The 18,567-nt window shown below is 36.6% G+C and overlaps 2 protein-coding genes across 2 annotated transcripts in view; one reads left to right on the forward strand and one right to left on the reverse strand.

Annotated features, from left to right (window-relative positions):
- gbe1b (glucan (1,4-alpha-), branching enzyme 1b) overlaps positions 1-18,567 on the reverse strand; it is a 1,026,151-nt gene that overhangs the window by 702,009 nt on the left and 305,575 nt on the right. Inside the window, exon 4 of the mRNA XM_051926986.1 lies at positions 6,349-6,474. Coding sequence (XP_051782946.1) covers positions 6,349-6,474 — 126 coding nt within the window. The remainder of the gene's footprint in view (positions 1-6,348; positions 6,475-18,567) is intronic.
- Positions 1-18,567, forward strand: part of LOC127527649 (craniofacial development protein 2-like) — a 216,542-nt gene that overhangs the window by 116,051 nt on the left and 81,924 nt on the right. The window lies entirely within an intron of this gene.

Raw genomic sequence — 18,567 nt, forward strand, 5'->3', positions numbered from 1 at the left:
CTGATGGAAGGAATATTAGTAGTAAAATAATTTTGTATTTCTGAAAGCCATCAAGTTACTATTATATTCACAATGAATATAAATTAACTCGCCAGACAGTTACAGTAATCTTCACATTAATGAAAAACTTTAATCGTGATTATTATTTTTAAGTACATTTACTTCTGAAAAACATTTTAAATGTCACAAAAAACATAAAAAGGAGGAAAAATATTACTAAACACTTTTAATCTGATTAAATTAGTCACTACAGTAAAGTAACTAGAACTTATTAAAATTAATTCCAACATAAAATAAAACATGACTACACCAGTGCCCTACTAGCCAAATTCTATGTTTTTGTGATTTAAACATTTTAAACACTTGCCCCTAAAATAAATGCATTACACCTGCTACAGCATAACTCCTCAAATATATTTTAGATTATTTTTGGCACTTTTAAAGAAATGAAAAAGTCCCCATATAAATTAAACTATTAATGAATGAGCACTGGTCCATTTATCTATGTCAAAAAATAATGTAATTTCTACCTACTATAAATAGACTGGAGAGATCAATGCACTCATTAAATTTTGTGCACGTGCAATAAGAACGTTAAAGAAAAATACCATGAAAGACAAATGAAGAAAACAGAATACTTTTCTAAAGATGACCAAAAACCAGTACCGGCATTAAGTGGAACAAATTTCAGTGTGTAAATTTCAACAAAAGGCATATTCGCCCATCCATCCATGCATTTTAACAAACTAATAAGGGTCAGGGGCATAGACTATTCCAGCAATATCTGGACTATACAACCAAGAACATGCATATATAAATATATATATATATATATATATATATATATATATATATATATATATATATATATAAAAATGAAATTTGAGAATTAAAATGTATTAAAAATACAAAATTTCCAAAACAAATTTTGTTTAAGGGTGATTCTGGTGATCATTTATAATTTACCCAGAGATATACAGTGTTTGCAGAAGGTATTCAGGTCCCTTCACCTTCTACACATTTTCTTATGTAAAAGCCTTATGCTGAAATAATTAATGTTTACCTTTCCTCAAGCAAGACTCAATGACCCAGGATGGCAAAGTTAAAACAACATTTTAGAAATGTTTACAAATATGTTAAAAATAAATCATTTAAATATTACATTGACACAAATATTCAGACCCTTCACTCAGTACTAATTTGCAGGGACAATTACAACATGGAATCTTCTTGGGTTTGACACAATAAGCTCCGTACACCAGGAATTGGTGATTTTCTGCCATTCTTCTCTGCAGATCCTATCAAGCTGTTTCAGGTTGGATGGAGACTGTGAGTGCACAGGTATTTACAGTTCTCTCCAGAAATGTTTGAATGGGTTCAAGTCTGGGCCACTCAAGAATATTTACTGAGCTGACACTAAGCCACTCCTGTGTTGTCTTTGCTTTGTGTTTAAGGTCACTGCCCTGTTGGAAGGAGAACCTTCTGATCAGTCTTAGTTTCCAGAATGCCTTGGAGCAGGTTTTCATTAAAGACATCTCAGTACATTTGGTAAATTCAACTTTCCCACAATCCTGCCTATTCTCACAGTCCCTGCCCTTGAGAAACAATCACCACAGCATGATGTTGCCACCCCCATGTTTCACAGTGATAATGGAATTATATAGCACAGGTGATGACCGGTACTTGGTTTCCTCAACAAACAGGGATCATAGAAGATTAATACATGCATGTATATACAGGCACATGGAAATACATAGAAAAATAAAAATCTAAGCTGAAACAATTTCCCTTTTTTATTTTTAATAAAAAGGGGTCAACAGCTTAGAAATTATTTTTCAATTTGAAACTATTGTCCAGATTCTAGATATGTTTTAGGAAATATCATTCATTATGGTCAAGCTTTTAAATAATGTTGAAAGAATTTTTGTCTCTTTGTTGGTGAAATTGAAAGACCTTCTGTAACAGTATGTTTAAGCGTAACATCAAATATTCTGAAGCAACTGCGGAGGTGTTAGAGCCAGCAGTGTCAAATTTAATGGAAGGAGCTTTTGCTCTCACAAGTTTGTTTTCTTTTAAATTTGGAAGGAGGAACTTATAAAAGTATACTGCTATACATATTCTTCTAACTTACCTACAGCGTTTTAAGTAGTATTAGCCCTGGTACAAAGTAATAATGATGTTTTCTCTTCGCCCAGTTCACATAATTTCAGTGGCTGAAAGTGATGTTTGTCCTGAAAGATTTCAATGCTATATGTGTAAAGTGAGCGCTTTTTGTGTTCTTTTGCACTGTGTTGTACCTGCCAGTACAGAAGTAACAGTCTTTGAGTTCACATATATTGATCCTCAGTTGCTAATATAAAATAAACCTTGTGAGAGTTATTGACAGGTTAACTGTTTTTCCTTCAGCAAGACAAACATGTTGCTCTTATGCAAGGTCCCTTTTGCTTGAGCACCTCAATTTTTTTTTTTTTTTTATCAAGGGTGGATTCGATACAGCACCCACACCAAACTTCTTTAATTGCTATCCTGTACTAATGAGGAGTAGCACCTGAATTCCCACTGAAATAAGGGGATGCTCAAGTCCTTGTTGCAGGTTGTAGACTAAGCAATGGGGATTCTTCTATGGAGGAGCAGATGCTAAACGATGTCAGTGTTAATGCAGAGGGCAAAGTCTACTGCTGCCACTGGATTATAAAGGAAGGCAAGGACATTTTTGCCACAGGTTTCTTGGGTGCCCATTAGGTCAACCTTTTAGTCAAGACTTAGTTAAATAGGTTTGCAATTCAAGATTCAATAGGGTAAATATCAGTCATTTTAACTCCATGACCACACAATAAAACAGGTCAAAACTAGGAGCCTGAATGTTTGAGTCAAGGCAGAAAGAATGTCATTAGGTTATGATTGATAATACCTTAACAGATCGAGAGATCCAGATACAACAAATCAAAAGAGAGACCGATTCTAGCAGTTGTACAAAGAAATTTATCATAAGGAATCTCACTTTGGTTAAACTAAGTAAAAAGGGGTGGTGGTTTGATGTAAAGTGAGCAAAGATTACATCTCTAATCTGAGAGCTGCAGTGCAGGTCTCATGTGTCATTCCACCATGCCACTTTTTCCTTCATTTTTAAAGAAATGTCATACTGTTTTTCTTGTTTTATGCAGTATAAATCACTTCTTAAAATATTGCTTTTATTAGAATCAAGCACTATGATTTTTTTTTTTTTTGCTTTTCTTTGTTCATTCTTTTTTTTTATTCCAACATCCTTAGAATATAATTTCATCATATTGGTTGAAATGTTGATATTGTAACTTGTCAATTCGAGCAATGAGTCAGTTTTTGCAATACATGGATCTGTCATTCCAACATTCACCATTTTTGTCTTTTGGAGATGGCATATGTTTTGACCAGTAAAGATTACTGCATAAAAGCAACACTGCTCAACTCATGTAAGTAGAAGTGTGTTGTCTGTATTGGCATCCCTGACTTGCTGACTCCATCTCTCACTTGTCAAATACACTGTGTGGCACACAGGTAAACCATATGCTATTTTGACCAGGGCACAAAGGAAACACCAAAAATAAGCTATTTTAAAAGGTGTCAGATTCCAAACACATGGCATCATATGAAAAAGATAATACTTAGGTGTTACAGAAATCGCTGACAAGAGGCAAAATATAAAAATTTCTTCAGTAGGAACTCAAAACACTTTAAAAAAGTGCTAAAACAAGAACAAAAGCATTAAATGCGGGGAAGGAGGGTGTTAGGAGAATGTCAGCTCCATGTTCTGCTAAGCTTTCCAACTTATATTAAAAAATGAAAATGATACCAGGGGTTCACACTAGACATTATAAAGATAATAAGAATATCACTGCTGTCATATTAATTGTTAGGTTTGTTGTTTTATAGTTACTTTATGATTTAATTCAATGTTTCAAGAGAAAGCATACACTACACATATAGAAAAGTGATCATGGAAATGAATTTATAGCATCTACTCTGGATATGCTGCCTGCAGAACATTTCACAGGTAAATCTTGGGGTTCCTAGGTCGGGTGTTTCAGCCTGTCAACTATCAGAGCCACTGAAACAGGCAGAAGCAGAACTGGCATACACAATCTGTGCCACATTTGAAGAGTAAAATAATCCTTGTGTTTTGGAAGCCTACCAGTCACTTAAAGTTGGAAAGTAAACTTCAGCTGTCTGAAATGTGTCATTTTTAAATACTGCATAAAAACTGTACAAAAGCAAGCTATGACAGCCCAGTAACAAGTTATACACTTATGCAAGGAACATTTGTTAGCATTGAACCTCTCTACTCAGCCTTCATATTGCATTTAAAATGTTTTACTAGTAAAGTAAGTTTTCAATACTTTCTTTCTGTTCGTTTTACACTTTGACAGTGTAAATATTTTGCATGTCTTTATTTGTAATTTAGGCAAAACAATGTAATTTAGTGTTACATTAGTGAGTGTTTAAACCCCCCGCCCCCCCTTTTAGGAATGGGTCTCTTTTGAATTTTACGACAGAGTTGGGAGAGGATGTGCCTTAAACCAGTTTGGCGAGTGTTTCTCTGCTAAAGTCTTTCAACCCCCGCAAGAAAACCATAAAGACATTTGGTCTTGGGGGTGGTAGGTTTTAAGATGTTGTATTCCCCTATTGGTCTGAAGTATGACTGTTTGGAATTGGCTTGGATCAGAAGCTTTTAAGTTCCATGACATCCTATTGGCTCTAGGGGTTGGACAGAGAATCTATAAATCTGCTTGCTCAACCACATTCTCTCCTTCTTACCAACCTCTGATGATGAAGAACTATCTCTCTTACCAAACTGATGAAGACCATCACACCATGAACTGAAAAAGACAATACAACGGAGAGCACAACTCGGCAGCCATATTTAGGCAGGCAATGCAGCCTGTTCTGAAGAAAGCTGAATGATACTTTAACTAGAGACATTTTTAAGTAACTAACAAGTCTGTGTGCCGCCTGAAACTACACATCACCATTTAATCAGGTTGTATGGTTGACAATATTCAAATGTACTTTGCATATTGTTATTATTTATGAATATTACCAATAATACATTATTGATATGTGTAACTTAACTCCTGCTTGTCTTTTTACTACACCTAATTGCCTGAAGTTATAGATATGGAAGGGAAGGTGGGGATAAGTTATATACTATAATACCTTATAAACAGTGGTAAGTCTATGGGATTAGGCATTCTGACAAAGGATACTTATTAATAATACAATAGGGGAAAGTAGAGCAATATATTACTCTACTAAGATAAAACAGACAGACATAACATTCTCAAACTTGCTTAACATAGGGGCCAGAACTTATTCCAGCAGCATTTCGTACAAGGCAGAAGTCCATCCTGACTTGGACACAAGTCCATTGTATGGGACAGTCAAGTGAATGCCCAAATTTGCCACTCCAGTTGACCTTAAGTAGAGTGACTTTGGGTTGTGGAAAAAAAACTGAAGGACCTAGAGAAAAATTACAGGGACTTCAAAAGATTTTACAAACTTCACACAAACAGCAGCCAAGCCAATTCAGATCTATTATAATGGATCTGTCAGACAGCATTGTGAAAACCTGTGTTGCCTAGCTGTAGAATCTTGAAGAATTCCAAGTTTATTTTACATGGGTATACTGTATATAATATGCAGGACATGATCATAAGCTGGCATTTAGTGTTTCTGAGCCTGCTGATTTGTCAGTCAGTCATTTTCCAACCCGCTATATCCTAACACAGGGTCACGGGGGTCTGCTGGAGCCAATCCCAGCTTACACAGAGCACAAGGCAGGAGCAAACGCTGGGCAGGGTGCCAGCCCACCACAGGGCACACACACCCACATACCAAGCACACAATAGGGACAATTTAGGATCGCCAATGCACGTACCCTGCATGTCTTTGGACTGTGGGAGGAAACCGGAGTACTTGGAGGAAACCCATGCAGACACGGGGAGAACATGCAAACTCCACACAGAGAGGACCTGGAAAGCGAACCCATGTCTCCTTACCGTGCCACTCCTGCTGAATTGTTATAGTGTAAATACAAAATGTCATCTATTTCTACCAGTACATTCTAAATGCATTTAACATCATAATTATTAAATGATTAAGATAGTCTAATGCATTACTCTGTTGACATCAGTAACACAATACACATTTAAATAATCAATTGTCATTGATGAATATCAGTGAGAATTTATTATTTAGACACTGTATGTGTTTAAAAAAGACTATCATAACAGATGCAGTGCTAAAGACATCATATATACTGTACATGATTTTCATTAGCTTAAATATTGAGCTGTTTTGGTTTCATGCACTTACCTTGTAAGGATGTGGTGGGTCCCAGTGCACCCAATCATAAATAACTGAGTTATCTTCACGTACCACATATTTTGCCCATGGCGATATTCTGAATACTAGTTGACCATTTCTACAACGTATAACAACCTATGTGAAACAAAAAATCAAACTTTCAGTATCCAATGTAAAACGAAGCACAGTCACATGAATATTTACCATGTTTAAATTTATTGCCAGATTTATCATTTTAAGGAAAATTATAATGTATAAATGTTAAGCACCAAACCATTAAAAAAAAAAAAAAAAACATTACATGTGCAGTATGGGTATTTATCAAACATTTTGTATTGGCCACAAGCGATTCTTTGGTTTCAGCTGAAACAACATAGGAGACAATATTGTTAAAAAGAAATCAACATGACCTTGCAAATTTTATTTATGAATTTTGGGATGCAATTTCCTAGAATATGTTAACTTTGATTTAGGGAACATTGCAAAGAAATTTGTCTAATCTATTTCAGGGTCACAGAAGCTGGACTCCATCCCAACAGCCTCACACAACGTTCCAGTAAGGACCAATCTGATAAAATACAGTACATTTCAAAACTCTTAAAGTTTCATTTGGCAGAATCCCCACAAAATGTACAAGCATGTCTTTGACACCAATATCAAAACTAATGTGATTTCTTAATATGAAATATATAGTACAAAAAAGCTAGTTCATTCATTTCAATATAAAAATGGACCACTGTAATGCTTCATTGTTAGGCCATTCAAAACACAACATAAATGAAAATTAAATGAAATTAATACAGTGAATATAATGCAGATAGGTCAATACTTGACACTGTTTCAGTTCTATTCATTTTTGAAAGGTACGTTGATGATAAAGAATGGAGAGGCAAAAGAAAAAGTAGGTCACATTACTTTAATCAAACAATTAAGACCCTAAACCTTTAGTTGCTATCTCTTACCACTGAATGGACAGGATGACAAATCCTTATGCACCACTCTAGGAACATCACCCCCACACTCCTCTTGTCTTGCACACAGGTACTGGGGTGGGAAGTGTCCACCTTCTCAGTACACCCAATTAGTGTAGAATCATAAGACAATATCTGTAAGTGACATTACCTGGTTGTTTATCTGTAGTCCAAAATGAACATGATGAACAGAAAAGGAAGTAACTGGTTATTGACATTTCCTTATGTACACTTCACAATGGACATGAGAAGGAATAAAACGACATTCTCCATGAAGGAGGTAAGAAATTCATCACATAAACCCTTTAAAAAGTCTGATTTTAAAAATAAAGGCAAACACTAGAAAACCTCTATCCGGGATTTTTTTTAATTGACTTTACTATGCTTTACATAAGATACAGTGGGAACAGCCGAAAAATTATAAAATTTTTTCCATTTTTCTGTCTTATAATAAATGATGGGAATCCAACTGTATTTATTGTGGTATTGTTGCCTCACAGCTCCAGACATTCAAATTCAGATGACAGCCTGGTCTGTGCAGATTCTTCCCCCAGTTTTCATGTAGGATTTCTTTGAGTACATGATATCCATGGTGTATTGCCTTGTGGCTTAAAAAGCAGTCAATATTATTTTGAATTAAGCAGACAGGTTGAGGAAAACTTTTTTATTTGTTTGTTTTAAATGAGGAACTAAAGATCAAGCTACAGGAAATAAAAATAAAATTACATATTGGCAGAGACATTAAAAAGTAGGATAACAAATTTCGTTTAAATAAAGATTAATCATAGGTATAATGAAATCTTAACAGTATTCTAGCGATCAAGTTTCCCCCAAAGATCTGTTTCTTTAACTACATGAATGCACATTTAAGAAGAAGTCTATGCATGCTAACAACACATTCACAACCTATTGGTTTAGCTGTGCTTGTTTTTTTTCTGTTTTAAATTTCAGCTTTGTCCTACTTTTAACTTCTCATTTAACTAATATGTCCCTAGTGGGTTAATTTGAAAATTTTCAAAGCATTTTTCATTAAAGCACTATTACACAAAGGGATATAAGGTAAAGTATGTGGTGTGCAGTTTACAGTTTATTTATTTATTTATCTTTTTATTTTTGGGGAGCTATTAGCAGTATAGAGTAGGAAGATAATTGCAGTTCACATTAAACAACTCTGAAGAAAAAACCTATTAAAACAGATTAAGGCATATAGTACATACAGCAAACTGTTATAGCTATGTTAAGTTATTTTAGTCTGACAAACTACTTTTGTCAAGGGGTGGATTTTTCAATATGCCAGAAGAGCATAGTTTTCAGTTTTACCAAGGAAAGAGTAAAATACTTTCTGCAAATTGCCCAGATTCTCCACACTCACTTAGACTCTGAAACAGGTTCTATGGATAGATTAGGAGACCCTTGATAAAACAGGGAAAGTAGAAACAGTACAACTATACTTGAGACAAATGATTCTCACATCCACATATACCGCATTAAAAAACATAATGGGGAATACAGAAAATAACTAGATATTATTTTTAATATTTTATTGATGTATGCACATTCTAAGTACACTTACATGAAATGTAAGAACCTAGAAGGCAAGAAGTTCAACAAAAGAGAAGTGACAATTAATTCCATCAAACTCCATTGACCAGCGGTTAGCTAAATTGTCCCATAAATTCTAAAAAGTTGTCATAATTTCCACATCAACTACGTAATTCAGTAACTTAACTCCAAAATCCCACAAATTTTTTCTTTTTAAGGTGTGCTTCCAGTATTCCATCTTGAATACACATCCACTGGAGTTTGAGTATGTGCTTCAATACTTACTTGGAGGATTCTGCTCAATCAGCCACATGAAGTCCTTTGAGAATTCTGAAGACTTGAATTAGGTCACCATACAGTCACCTCTGCTCAGAATTAAAGAGGTTTAATCCTCTCAAGTATGTGATAGCAGGCCATGCAACTTAGCCTAAGAATGCAGTAGGTCGCTCTTTTCTGAACAGCTTCAGAAAGTGATGTGTCTATCTTGTGCGATGACCAAACAGCACTACAGGTATGGTAACATTTGTGCATTATACAGTCTGCGCATCATGCCTCTTGATTTATGTTCAACAGTTTTTAATTTGTTCTTTTATTTCTTGATAACACCAAACTGCAACTGTGTACAAGAAAAGCTTATACTTTTATGATTTTTTTTTTTTTAGTTGATGAAACTGAGCACTGGACTTTAGGACAGGCTGCTGGCATACTTACTTTGCTTTCAGATTTTTCATATTTGATATATGATCTTGGTGGAACAACATGCTAAAGATAAGGATTATTCATTAGCATGTTTCCTTCCTTAGAGATTTAATAATATTATTACCAAAAAAACAAAAAACACATAATTCATATAACCTCTTAAAGGCTATTAAAAGCTATTCATTTGCATTAAACCATAGTAAGAACTGGAATTCAAGAAACATGCAAGTCCCAAGTATTAAATATCACAAAATGTTCAATTTTCAAATATTTTGGTCCTGAGTTATTGTTGGTAAATAAAATATTTTACCATTGTGTAGTGTGATATTACTATTTACCCTGAAAAGTGACTTGAAAGGCTTCTTACTATGCACATTGGTATATAATAAATCATGACTGAACAGACAGTCTGATGAGTGTTCCTGAGAACTACTGCTTAAAAGATTTCTTGCTTTAGACATGAAAATATTTCATTAGTTATTGCTGTTACCACACCACAAAAATGCACTTTACTGAAAATTATGATTATTGTTTTTTTAACAGTCTTAAAACACATTCTCATACAAGGCATGTTTTCAGTATTAGTGTTTCTAATTTATTCATCCGTTTAAAGAACATGGTTTTCTCCAGCACATGAACAAAGTAGTTCAGAGCTCACTGCTCCATCAATGCATGCAAGACAGAAAGTAACTTAACAAGGAATGCCATCACAATTCCACATGCACACTGGCACAAATTACAATCTTCCAGTCGAACTTCGACTCTTCTGCACCTTGTATTAACTTGTTTTTGCTGATTCAATCTCGATTGGAAATGATTCAATAACAATAAAAAGCAGGTGCAAATATGCTTGCGATCAGACTTTGATTAGATCACTCCAACCACATTCAGGTGGTGAGCACATTTAATACAAATGTGAGTGCAAATACCAACAAATACATAATTAGAAGTGTATTTAAATTTTGCTAGGGGTGGCATTAGCCCTCTGATTTGATTGTCTTTGGACACTGTGAACACATTTTAATGCCAGGTGTAAATGTTACCTCGGTTACATTATATCCTGGTACAAGATGCATGTTAATACTAGCATACTAAATCAACTCAGAGTAGGCCCATACATTGGATTTAAAGTAGGGTCCAAATTGTGAGAGTCAATATTGTTAATTTCTATAACAACATGCCAGAGATGTTTTTTAGAAAGATTAAATCTTCGAGCATCCTGATAAATAAATTAGATGCAGCTTTATTTAAGATTCTTGTTTTGAGTGTTTTTGACAAATTTACCCACTTCCTCAAAATGGCTTTACAGTTTTAACAACCATGACAAGAAACACATGCCTGGTTCTATGGTATTTGATAAACTGAAAAAGAAATTACAGGGTGTTTGATTTTCCCTTGTTTTTTTCTTTATTCAAATGTTTTATACATTCAACTTCATTGTTTTTCAGAAACTGCAAGCTAGGGCACATGATGTTACCTGAGGTCATTGTCCTTTGAACATTAGACACCCTCATTCAGGTGAATCAGCTGAGGTTAATCAAGCCTTAGCTTGTGCCCTCGTAGCCTTCTCCCACGGATCTGCTCTCTTGAACCATAGCCACCTTGAAGCTTTCTCTGCTGCCTCAGTGCTATTGTCTGGTTCTATGGATTTCACCAACATATTCCTCACAGGAACAAACAGGATCACTGAGATGGTACACGCTGTGCTGATCCCCACCTCCAATCTATGCCACTCTGATAAAACTGACCCTGATGAGACTCTAAGGCTGAAGATGCCATAATAGTCCAGGATGAGGTCCCTTACGGCAACTGGCACATGGTGCCTCACCAACCTCTCAAACACCAGCTTGTGGGGCATTGAGCCATAAGCATTGGTCTACCTATAGTTCCACCAGGTCACCCTTGTTCTCCTTAGCTTCCCCCCTTAAGAAGCTGTGTAACCCCATACCCCTGTGTGCTCTAAGCAGTGAGGTATCCCAGCAAAGGAATAAAGAAACAAATGTGTCCAGAATATATACATTTACTTTTCATAATATTCTAACACTGGAGCCAAGTGCCAGAATGAATTCTTTGCTCTTCACATAGCTGACTTTCTATTCTTAAAAGAAGTGCTTATTTTTGCCACACTAGATGGAATTCTGTTTGCAACAATGTAGACTTACCATTTTCATAGGCACCCCGCTGATGGTAATGGAATGCCAGGTCAAATTAAGGGTGACAAATCCCTGGTTGATGCAACCTGTCAGTGCTTTTACAGTATCTTCATAGATTGGGCTAGGAATGGGTTTTACAGTTGTAAACCGCATTGTAGGTCATCCACAGATCCCTGTACTAATTTATCACATAATAAAATTAAAATGCATTTCATAATTCTCAATCCTGAAAATGAGAATTTTATGAGAGAAACTAAATTTCTGTCCAATTTTTTAACACTGATTTTATTTGCATAACTCAAGTCATTGCAAAAAGTATTTATACATGAAATGACTGTCCTCAACCTCAGTATTCATATTAGATCTGATAATTAAATATCTGATCTAATAAAAATCTGGATGATTCACAGATATATGGTGAAGTACAAATATATACAGAAAGGGATCTTTTGAAAGGCCTGTGAAAAAAGATGTGCTGTTTCAACCTTTGGCACCACCATAACAGTGGAGTCTACTGATCATGCATCAGTGTTCTACAACAAAATTAAACAAAACACACCATTATTATCAACAAACCATCAACTCTCCTGATTACGGGTCTGCAGCTTCCATTTTTAGTCACACTTAGTCATACTTTTTTAAAGTCACGATGAACTGTGATTTTTAGCACCAAAGAGGTTAATGTCCTCCTGAACAACTCAACCTGATTAAATATTTTAACAATAAAATTTGTTTTAGCCCAGCTCTACCACAAAATCTCTGACAAATGTTGTTCGTTAATATTAAATGAGATCTGTTGGAACTTCGGTTCTGGAGTCATACCAGTACAGTTTAAAAAAAAAAAACTACTTAAAAACCACCAGAAAAAAAGGTGCAATTCTGAAAAGGGATGCAAAGAAATTTGTCATTTTCAATGTATTTCGTATCCAGAAATATTTAGTCAGAGATATATTCCAAATATTTTTTTCTAGTAGTGGCTGTCCCACCAACATCACTCAAAAGAAAAGTACTGAATAGTCTATTAAGTCATAAATCAATTTAGAACAATATCTAAGCTTATGTAAAAAGCTATACAACTTTGACTACATGCTGAAAACTTTCCTCATCAGAAAGACTATGGGCAAAAATTGGGTCCATGGCACAGTAGCATGAAAGAACCCATTGGTTACTACTATTGTAATCATGATTGCTTGCATCCAGTTTTCTAAAATGTACCTGAATGTTGATCAGACGTTCTTAACATATCAGCCAAAACTGGAACTTTTTAACTGACATCGACTGTTACTTCTGGAAAACATGTAAAACTGTCAGTTTATTCTGATGCAGCAATTCATCCTAAACCATATCACTGAAAGAACTAAGAACTGCTGTGTTTTCAGTAATTCTTAAGGGGGAGATCAGATCATTCATCCTTGAACTAAAGATAAAGTTCAGCTTAGTTTTCAGAAGTTTAAGGATAAAAAAACACAGAATTTATCATACATATGAATAGCTGCTTTAGTTTTGTAATGACCTTGTAGGAGTTCAGACAAGAGTTCCATTAAGATCTTTCTGGAGGACACAAAAACAAGCACTTCCAATTTAAAAACACATAAAAGCTAAAGCAGTTCTGCAAAGGCTGCAAATTTCATTGAAATTCTTGCAGAGCACAGTGAAAGACTGAACAGGACAAAAACTATGATGTAATAAGAAATTGAATTCAAGGGTGGTAATTAGGTTTGGCATAAATTTCTTTATATGCAAGGAATAAGTAACACACTTTAATGTGATCATTTCACACAGGGTCTCCTTTAGTTGTATTAGGTTTTGGTTGACAAGCTAGTAGTAGTCACTGTGAACAACATACAGTAATTAAAAAAAATAAGACAGGGCTAATGCTTAAATCTAGGAATTCTTACAGTTTACACTCCTCCTCAACTCAACTAATTTACAGTTTTTATTTTTATCTTTACATTTACTGGAAATTGATTACTTGACCAAGAAGCCTCATACAGACAGGTGTTCTTGTTCTGAGGTGCTATTACTGCATACCGACAGAGACCACTTAAGTTATCTGACTGATTCATTAAGGTAATTATGTGCACCTGGATTCATTTATGTTTACCATAAAGTCCTTGATACTTATGCAATCAATGTGATTCTGATTTTCTTTCCTATAATTTGTTTATTTTATTCATTTTTGTTGCTTTGAATGAACAAAATAAAATTTATTACAGGAAATTCTGCAACAATATAGCAAATATTAAATACCACTTTGGATTCCTTAAGAGTAAGTAATGTATGGTTTAAAGTTTAAAATATGAAAACTATAATATTTCAAATATTTATATATACTGTACACCATATTCCCTGCAGGCATATTTAGATTTTTATATACAACACTAGACATTAAGCCCGTTACAATAACGGGCGCTAGAACAGTAGTGCATAAACATTAGTTGGAACAGTCCTTATGTTTTAGGTCTTACCTCATTTACTGAAATCCGATTGGATTGACCGCGTGATATTTTATAGGTCCCGCCCTCTCTGTCTTGTGTGACGCGTCAGGCAGCCTTTGAAGCATCTCCTTTGAAGCATTGCACCGTGCCCCACGCATGCGCACGTCACCAGAAGACACACACACACGGACACTGGACGCACACAGGGGTTTTATTAATGAGGATATATACACATACATATATATATATATATATATATATATATATATTTACAGGTATATACATACAGATCTCTCTCTCCCTCTCTCTATATTATATATATATATATATCTATTATAAAAAAAAAATCCTGGAAAGCAAAAGCAAGGCGACGATACATGATCTTCTCGGAAGTTCTCGGAAGACATATAAAAGACTCGCAGGGACCGTAAACATGAGACTTGGTGCCAAGAGATTGTCCCAGGGCTGTCTTGCGGGGACGTGGAACATGAGATTCTTGCAAGATACACCCTACTTACAAAAGATATCATATAAGAGCACACCCATCAAAAAACAGTGGTGTAAAAGCATGTAGTACACACAGATCATGTGCTCTCAGCACATATAAAGCGTATAAGGACAATACGGAGAATAGAGACCCAAAGGCGTTGGAGAGAAAAAAAGGCAGATAAGAGAATATGAAAGTAGTGGAATTCGAAAGGCTCAAACAAACGATGGCGTGATACACATGCAGACAAAAGTACACAATATGAAAGCAGTAAAATTCAAAAGTATTGTAGCGTCCCAGCCAAGTTGAGGGCTTTTTGGTTTTAAGTGACTGTTCAGTCCGATTGAGGGAGGGCGGAGTACAGCACGGAAGACTGATAGCGGGGTATTGATTGATGTGGTGGGGAGAGGGGGGGGCATTGGAGAGGGTGCTAGAAAGTTGTGTTTGGTGTTAAGAAGTCGGCGATTGTTCAAGTAAAACTTTAGCGACTGACATGGTAAAGTGTCACAACAGTATCAAAGAAAAGACAGAAAAGATCGCATTACTGCAAACAAAAGGTGATTAATCATCAGAACCAGGTGTAATTGAAAAAATAGCAGGACAAATCGAGGTCAGAAATAAAAGGCAAAGAGTAGACAACAAAGTCTTTTCACATTCGCATCATTCAATGCACAAAACGTGGATTTACAAAATAATGGACCATACGCTATGAGAATCTGTGGTCCCGGAACAGTTAAAGCAACGACAAGTTAAATTTCAAAGAATACACAATTCGGTCAGGTGTATATTGATGATCACGGAGAAGCGATGCAAATTTTAACATGCAAAAAGAAAGGTAATGTATATATTCCGCGAATAACATTACACACCAAAGGAGATTGTGATATGCCATTCGTATTAAAATGTTTACAGTTTACAGTGAGAATAGCTTTTGCTATGACAATCAATAAATCACAGGGACAAACATTAGAAAAAGTCAGATTATTTATTAGAGAAACAGAAACAATATTCACTCACGGGCAGTTATACATTGCATTGTCACAATGTGTCTCCAAAAAATATTGTTTTTAATGAAGCATTAAAGTAAAAGTGCAAATAATGAAATTGAAACAATTCCAAAGAAAAAAAAATGTTTAATTGTATATTCGATTAACCAAATACAGGGGTTGGCAAGCGAAGCGAGAAGAGAGGTGAAAAATATCTCCACCTCTCCAGGGTCTCCTCAACCTGCTCCCTACTATCGCTACAGATCACAATGTCATCAGCAAACATCATAGTCCATGGGGCCTCCTGTCTAATCTCGTCTGTCAACCTGTCCAACACCACTGCAAATAAGAAAGGCCTCAGAGCCGATTCCTGATGTAATCCCACCTCCAACATGAATGCATCCATCAGTCCCACCGCAGACCTCAGCACTGTCACACTTCCCTCGTACATATCCTGTACAACTCTTACGTACTTCTCTACCACTCCCGACTACCTCATACAATACCACAGCTCCTCTCGAGGCACCCTGTCATATGTTTTCTCCAGGTCCACAAAGACGCAATGCAACTCCTTCTGGCCTTCTCTAAACTTCTCCATCAACATCCTCAGAGCAAACACTGCATTTGTGATGCTCTTTCTTGGCATGAAACCATACTGCTGCTCACTAATCATCACCTCGCTTCTTAACCTAGATTCCACTACTCTTTCTCATAACTTCATGCTGTGGCTCATCAATTTTATTCCCCTGTAGTTACTCCAATCCTGCACATCCCCCTTATTCTTAAATATCGGCACCAGTACACTTCTTCTCCACTCCTCAGGCATCTTCTCACTTTCCAAGATTCCATTAAACAATCTGGTTAAAAACTCCACTGCCATCTCTCCTAAGCACCTCCATGCTTCCATGGGTAGGTCATCTTGGCCAACAGCCTTTCCATTTTTCATCCTCTTCATAGATGTCCTTACTTCCTCCTTGCTAATCCGTTGCACTTCCTGATTCACTATCTCCACATCATCCAACCTCTTCTCTCTCTCGTTCTCTTCATTCATCAGCCTCTCAAAGTACTCTTTCCATCTGCTCAACACACTCTCCTTGACTTGTGAGTACATTTCCATCTTTATCCTTTATTACCCTAACCTACTGCACATCTTTCCCAGCTCGGTCCCTCTGTCTAGCCAATCGGTACAGGTCTTTTTCTCCCTCCTTATTGTCCAACCTCTCATACAACTCATCACATGCATTTTCTTTAGCCTTCGCCACCTCTCTCTTCACCTTGCGCCTTTTCTCCTTGTACTCTTGTCTACTTTCTGCATCTCTCTGACTATCCCACTTCTTCTTTGCCTTCCTCTTCCTCTGTATACTCTCCTGTATTTCCTCACTCCACCACCAGGTTTCCTTTTCTTCCTTCCTCTTTCCAGATGTCACGCCAAGCACCCTTCTTGCTGTCACCCTTACTACATCTGCTGTAGTTTCCTAACTGTCTGGTAACTCTTCACTGCCTGCCAGTGCCTGCCTCACCTCCTCCCTAAACTCAACCTTGCAGTCTTCCTTTTTCAACTTCTACCATTTGATCCTTGGCTCTGCCCTCACTCTCTTCCTCTTCTTGATCTCCAACATCATCCTACAGACCACCATCCTATGCTGCTTAACTACACTTTCCCCTGCCACCACTTTGCAGTCTTCAATCTCCTTCAGATCAACTCTTCTGCATAGGATGTAATCTACCTGTGTGCATCTTCCTCCACTCTTGTACATATCCCTATGTTCCTCCCTCTTCTTAAAATACATATTCACCACAGCCATGTCCATCCTTTTGGCAAAATCAACTATCCTCTGACCTTCTTCGTTCCTCTCCTTGACACCATACCTAACCCATCACATCCTTGTCTCCATTGTTCCCTTCACCAACATGCCCATTGAAATCCACTCCAATCACCACTTTCTGTCCCTTGGTTACACTGTTCATCACTTCATCCAACTCACTACAAAAATCTTCTCTCTCACCCATTGCACACCCAACTTGCAGTGCATATACACTAACAACATTCATCATCACACCTCCAATTTCCAGCTTCATAATCATTACTCTGTCTGACACACTTTTCACCTCCAAAACACTCTTTCACATACTGTTCCTTCAGAATAACTCCTACCCCATTTCACCTCCCATCCATGCCATGATAGAACAATTTGAATCCACCTCCGATCCACCTGGCCTTACTGCCCTTCAATTTAGTCTCTTGCACGCACAATATATCAACCTTCCTTCTCTCCATCATATCTGCTAACTCTCTCCCCTTACCAGTTATACTGCCAACATTCAAAGTTCCTACCCTCAGTTCCACTCTCTTTACTTTCCTCCTGCCTCTGGACACGTCTCCCCCCTCTTCTTCGGCCAACAGAAGCCCAACTTCCGCCAGCACCCTGTTGGCTAACAGTACTGGTGGCGGTCATTGTTAACCCAGGGCTCGACCGATCCGGTATGGAAATTTGTATTGTTGTCCGCATATTGATTTGCCAAAATTTACACCGGATGACCTTCCTGACGTAACCCTCCCCATTTATCCGGGCTTGGGACTGGCGTGAAGAAACACACTGGTTTGTGCATCCCCTGTGGTTGGGTTTTGTTTGGAATACAGGTGGTGCATTAGGGCAGAAATAAAATAAGTCTGCAGCTACAGACCCTGGATATAAGCATTATCAGTCTTCATTACAGTAGATAGAGCATACATCCACAGATACCTGTACTACCACCAGATATAGAATACTAATTTCTGTGCTGGTAGCTCATTTCCACATGGCTGTTTTACATATGTAATTAGCCATGTGCTGTAGACCCCATACAAAACAAGCCTAAACAGAGCCCTCTACTCATCAAAAAACACAGGACACCCTGTGAAAAAATAAAAATGAAAGAATTACTACTATTTACAAGGTGTTTCTTTCTTCT

Source organism: Erpetoichthys calabaricus, chromosome 4 (assembly GCF_900747795.2).
Source record: "Erpetoichthys calabaricus chromosome 4, fErpCal1.3, whole genome shotgun sequence".
NCBI lineage: Eukaryota > Metazoa > Chordata > Cladistia > Polypteriformes > Polypteridae > Erpetoichthys > Erpetoichthys calabaricus.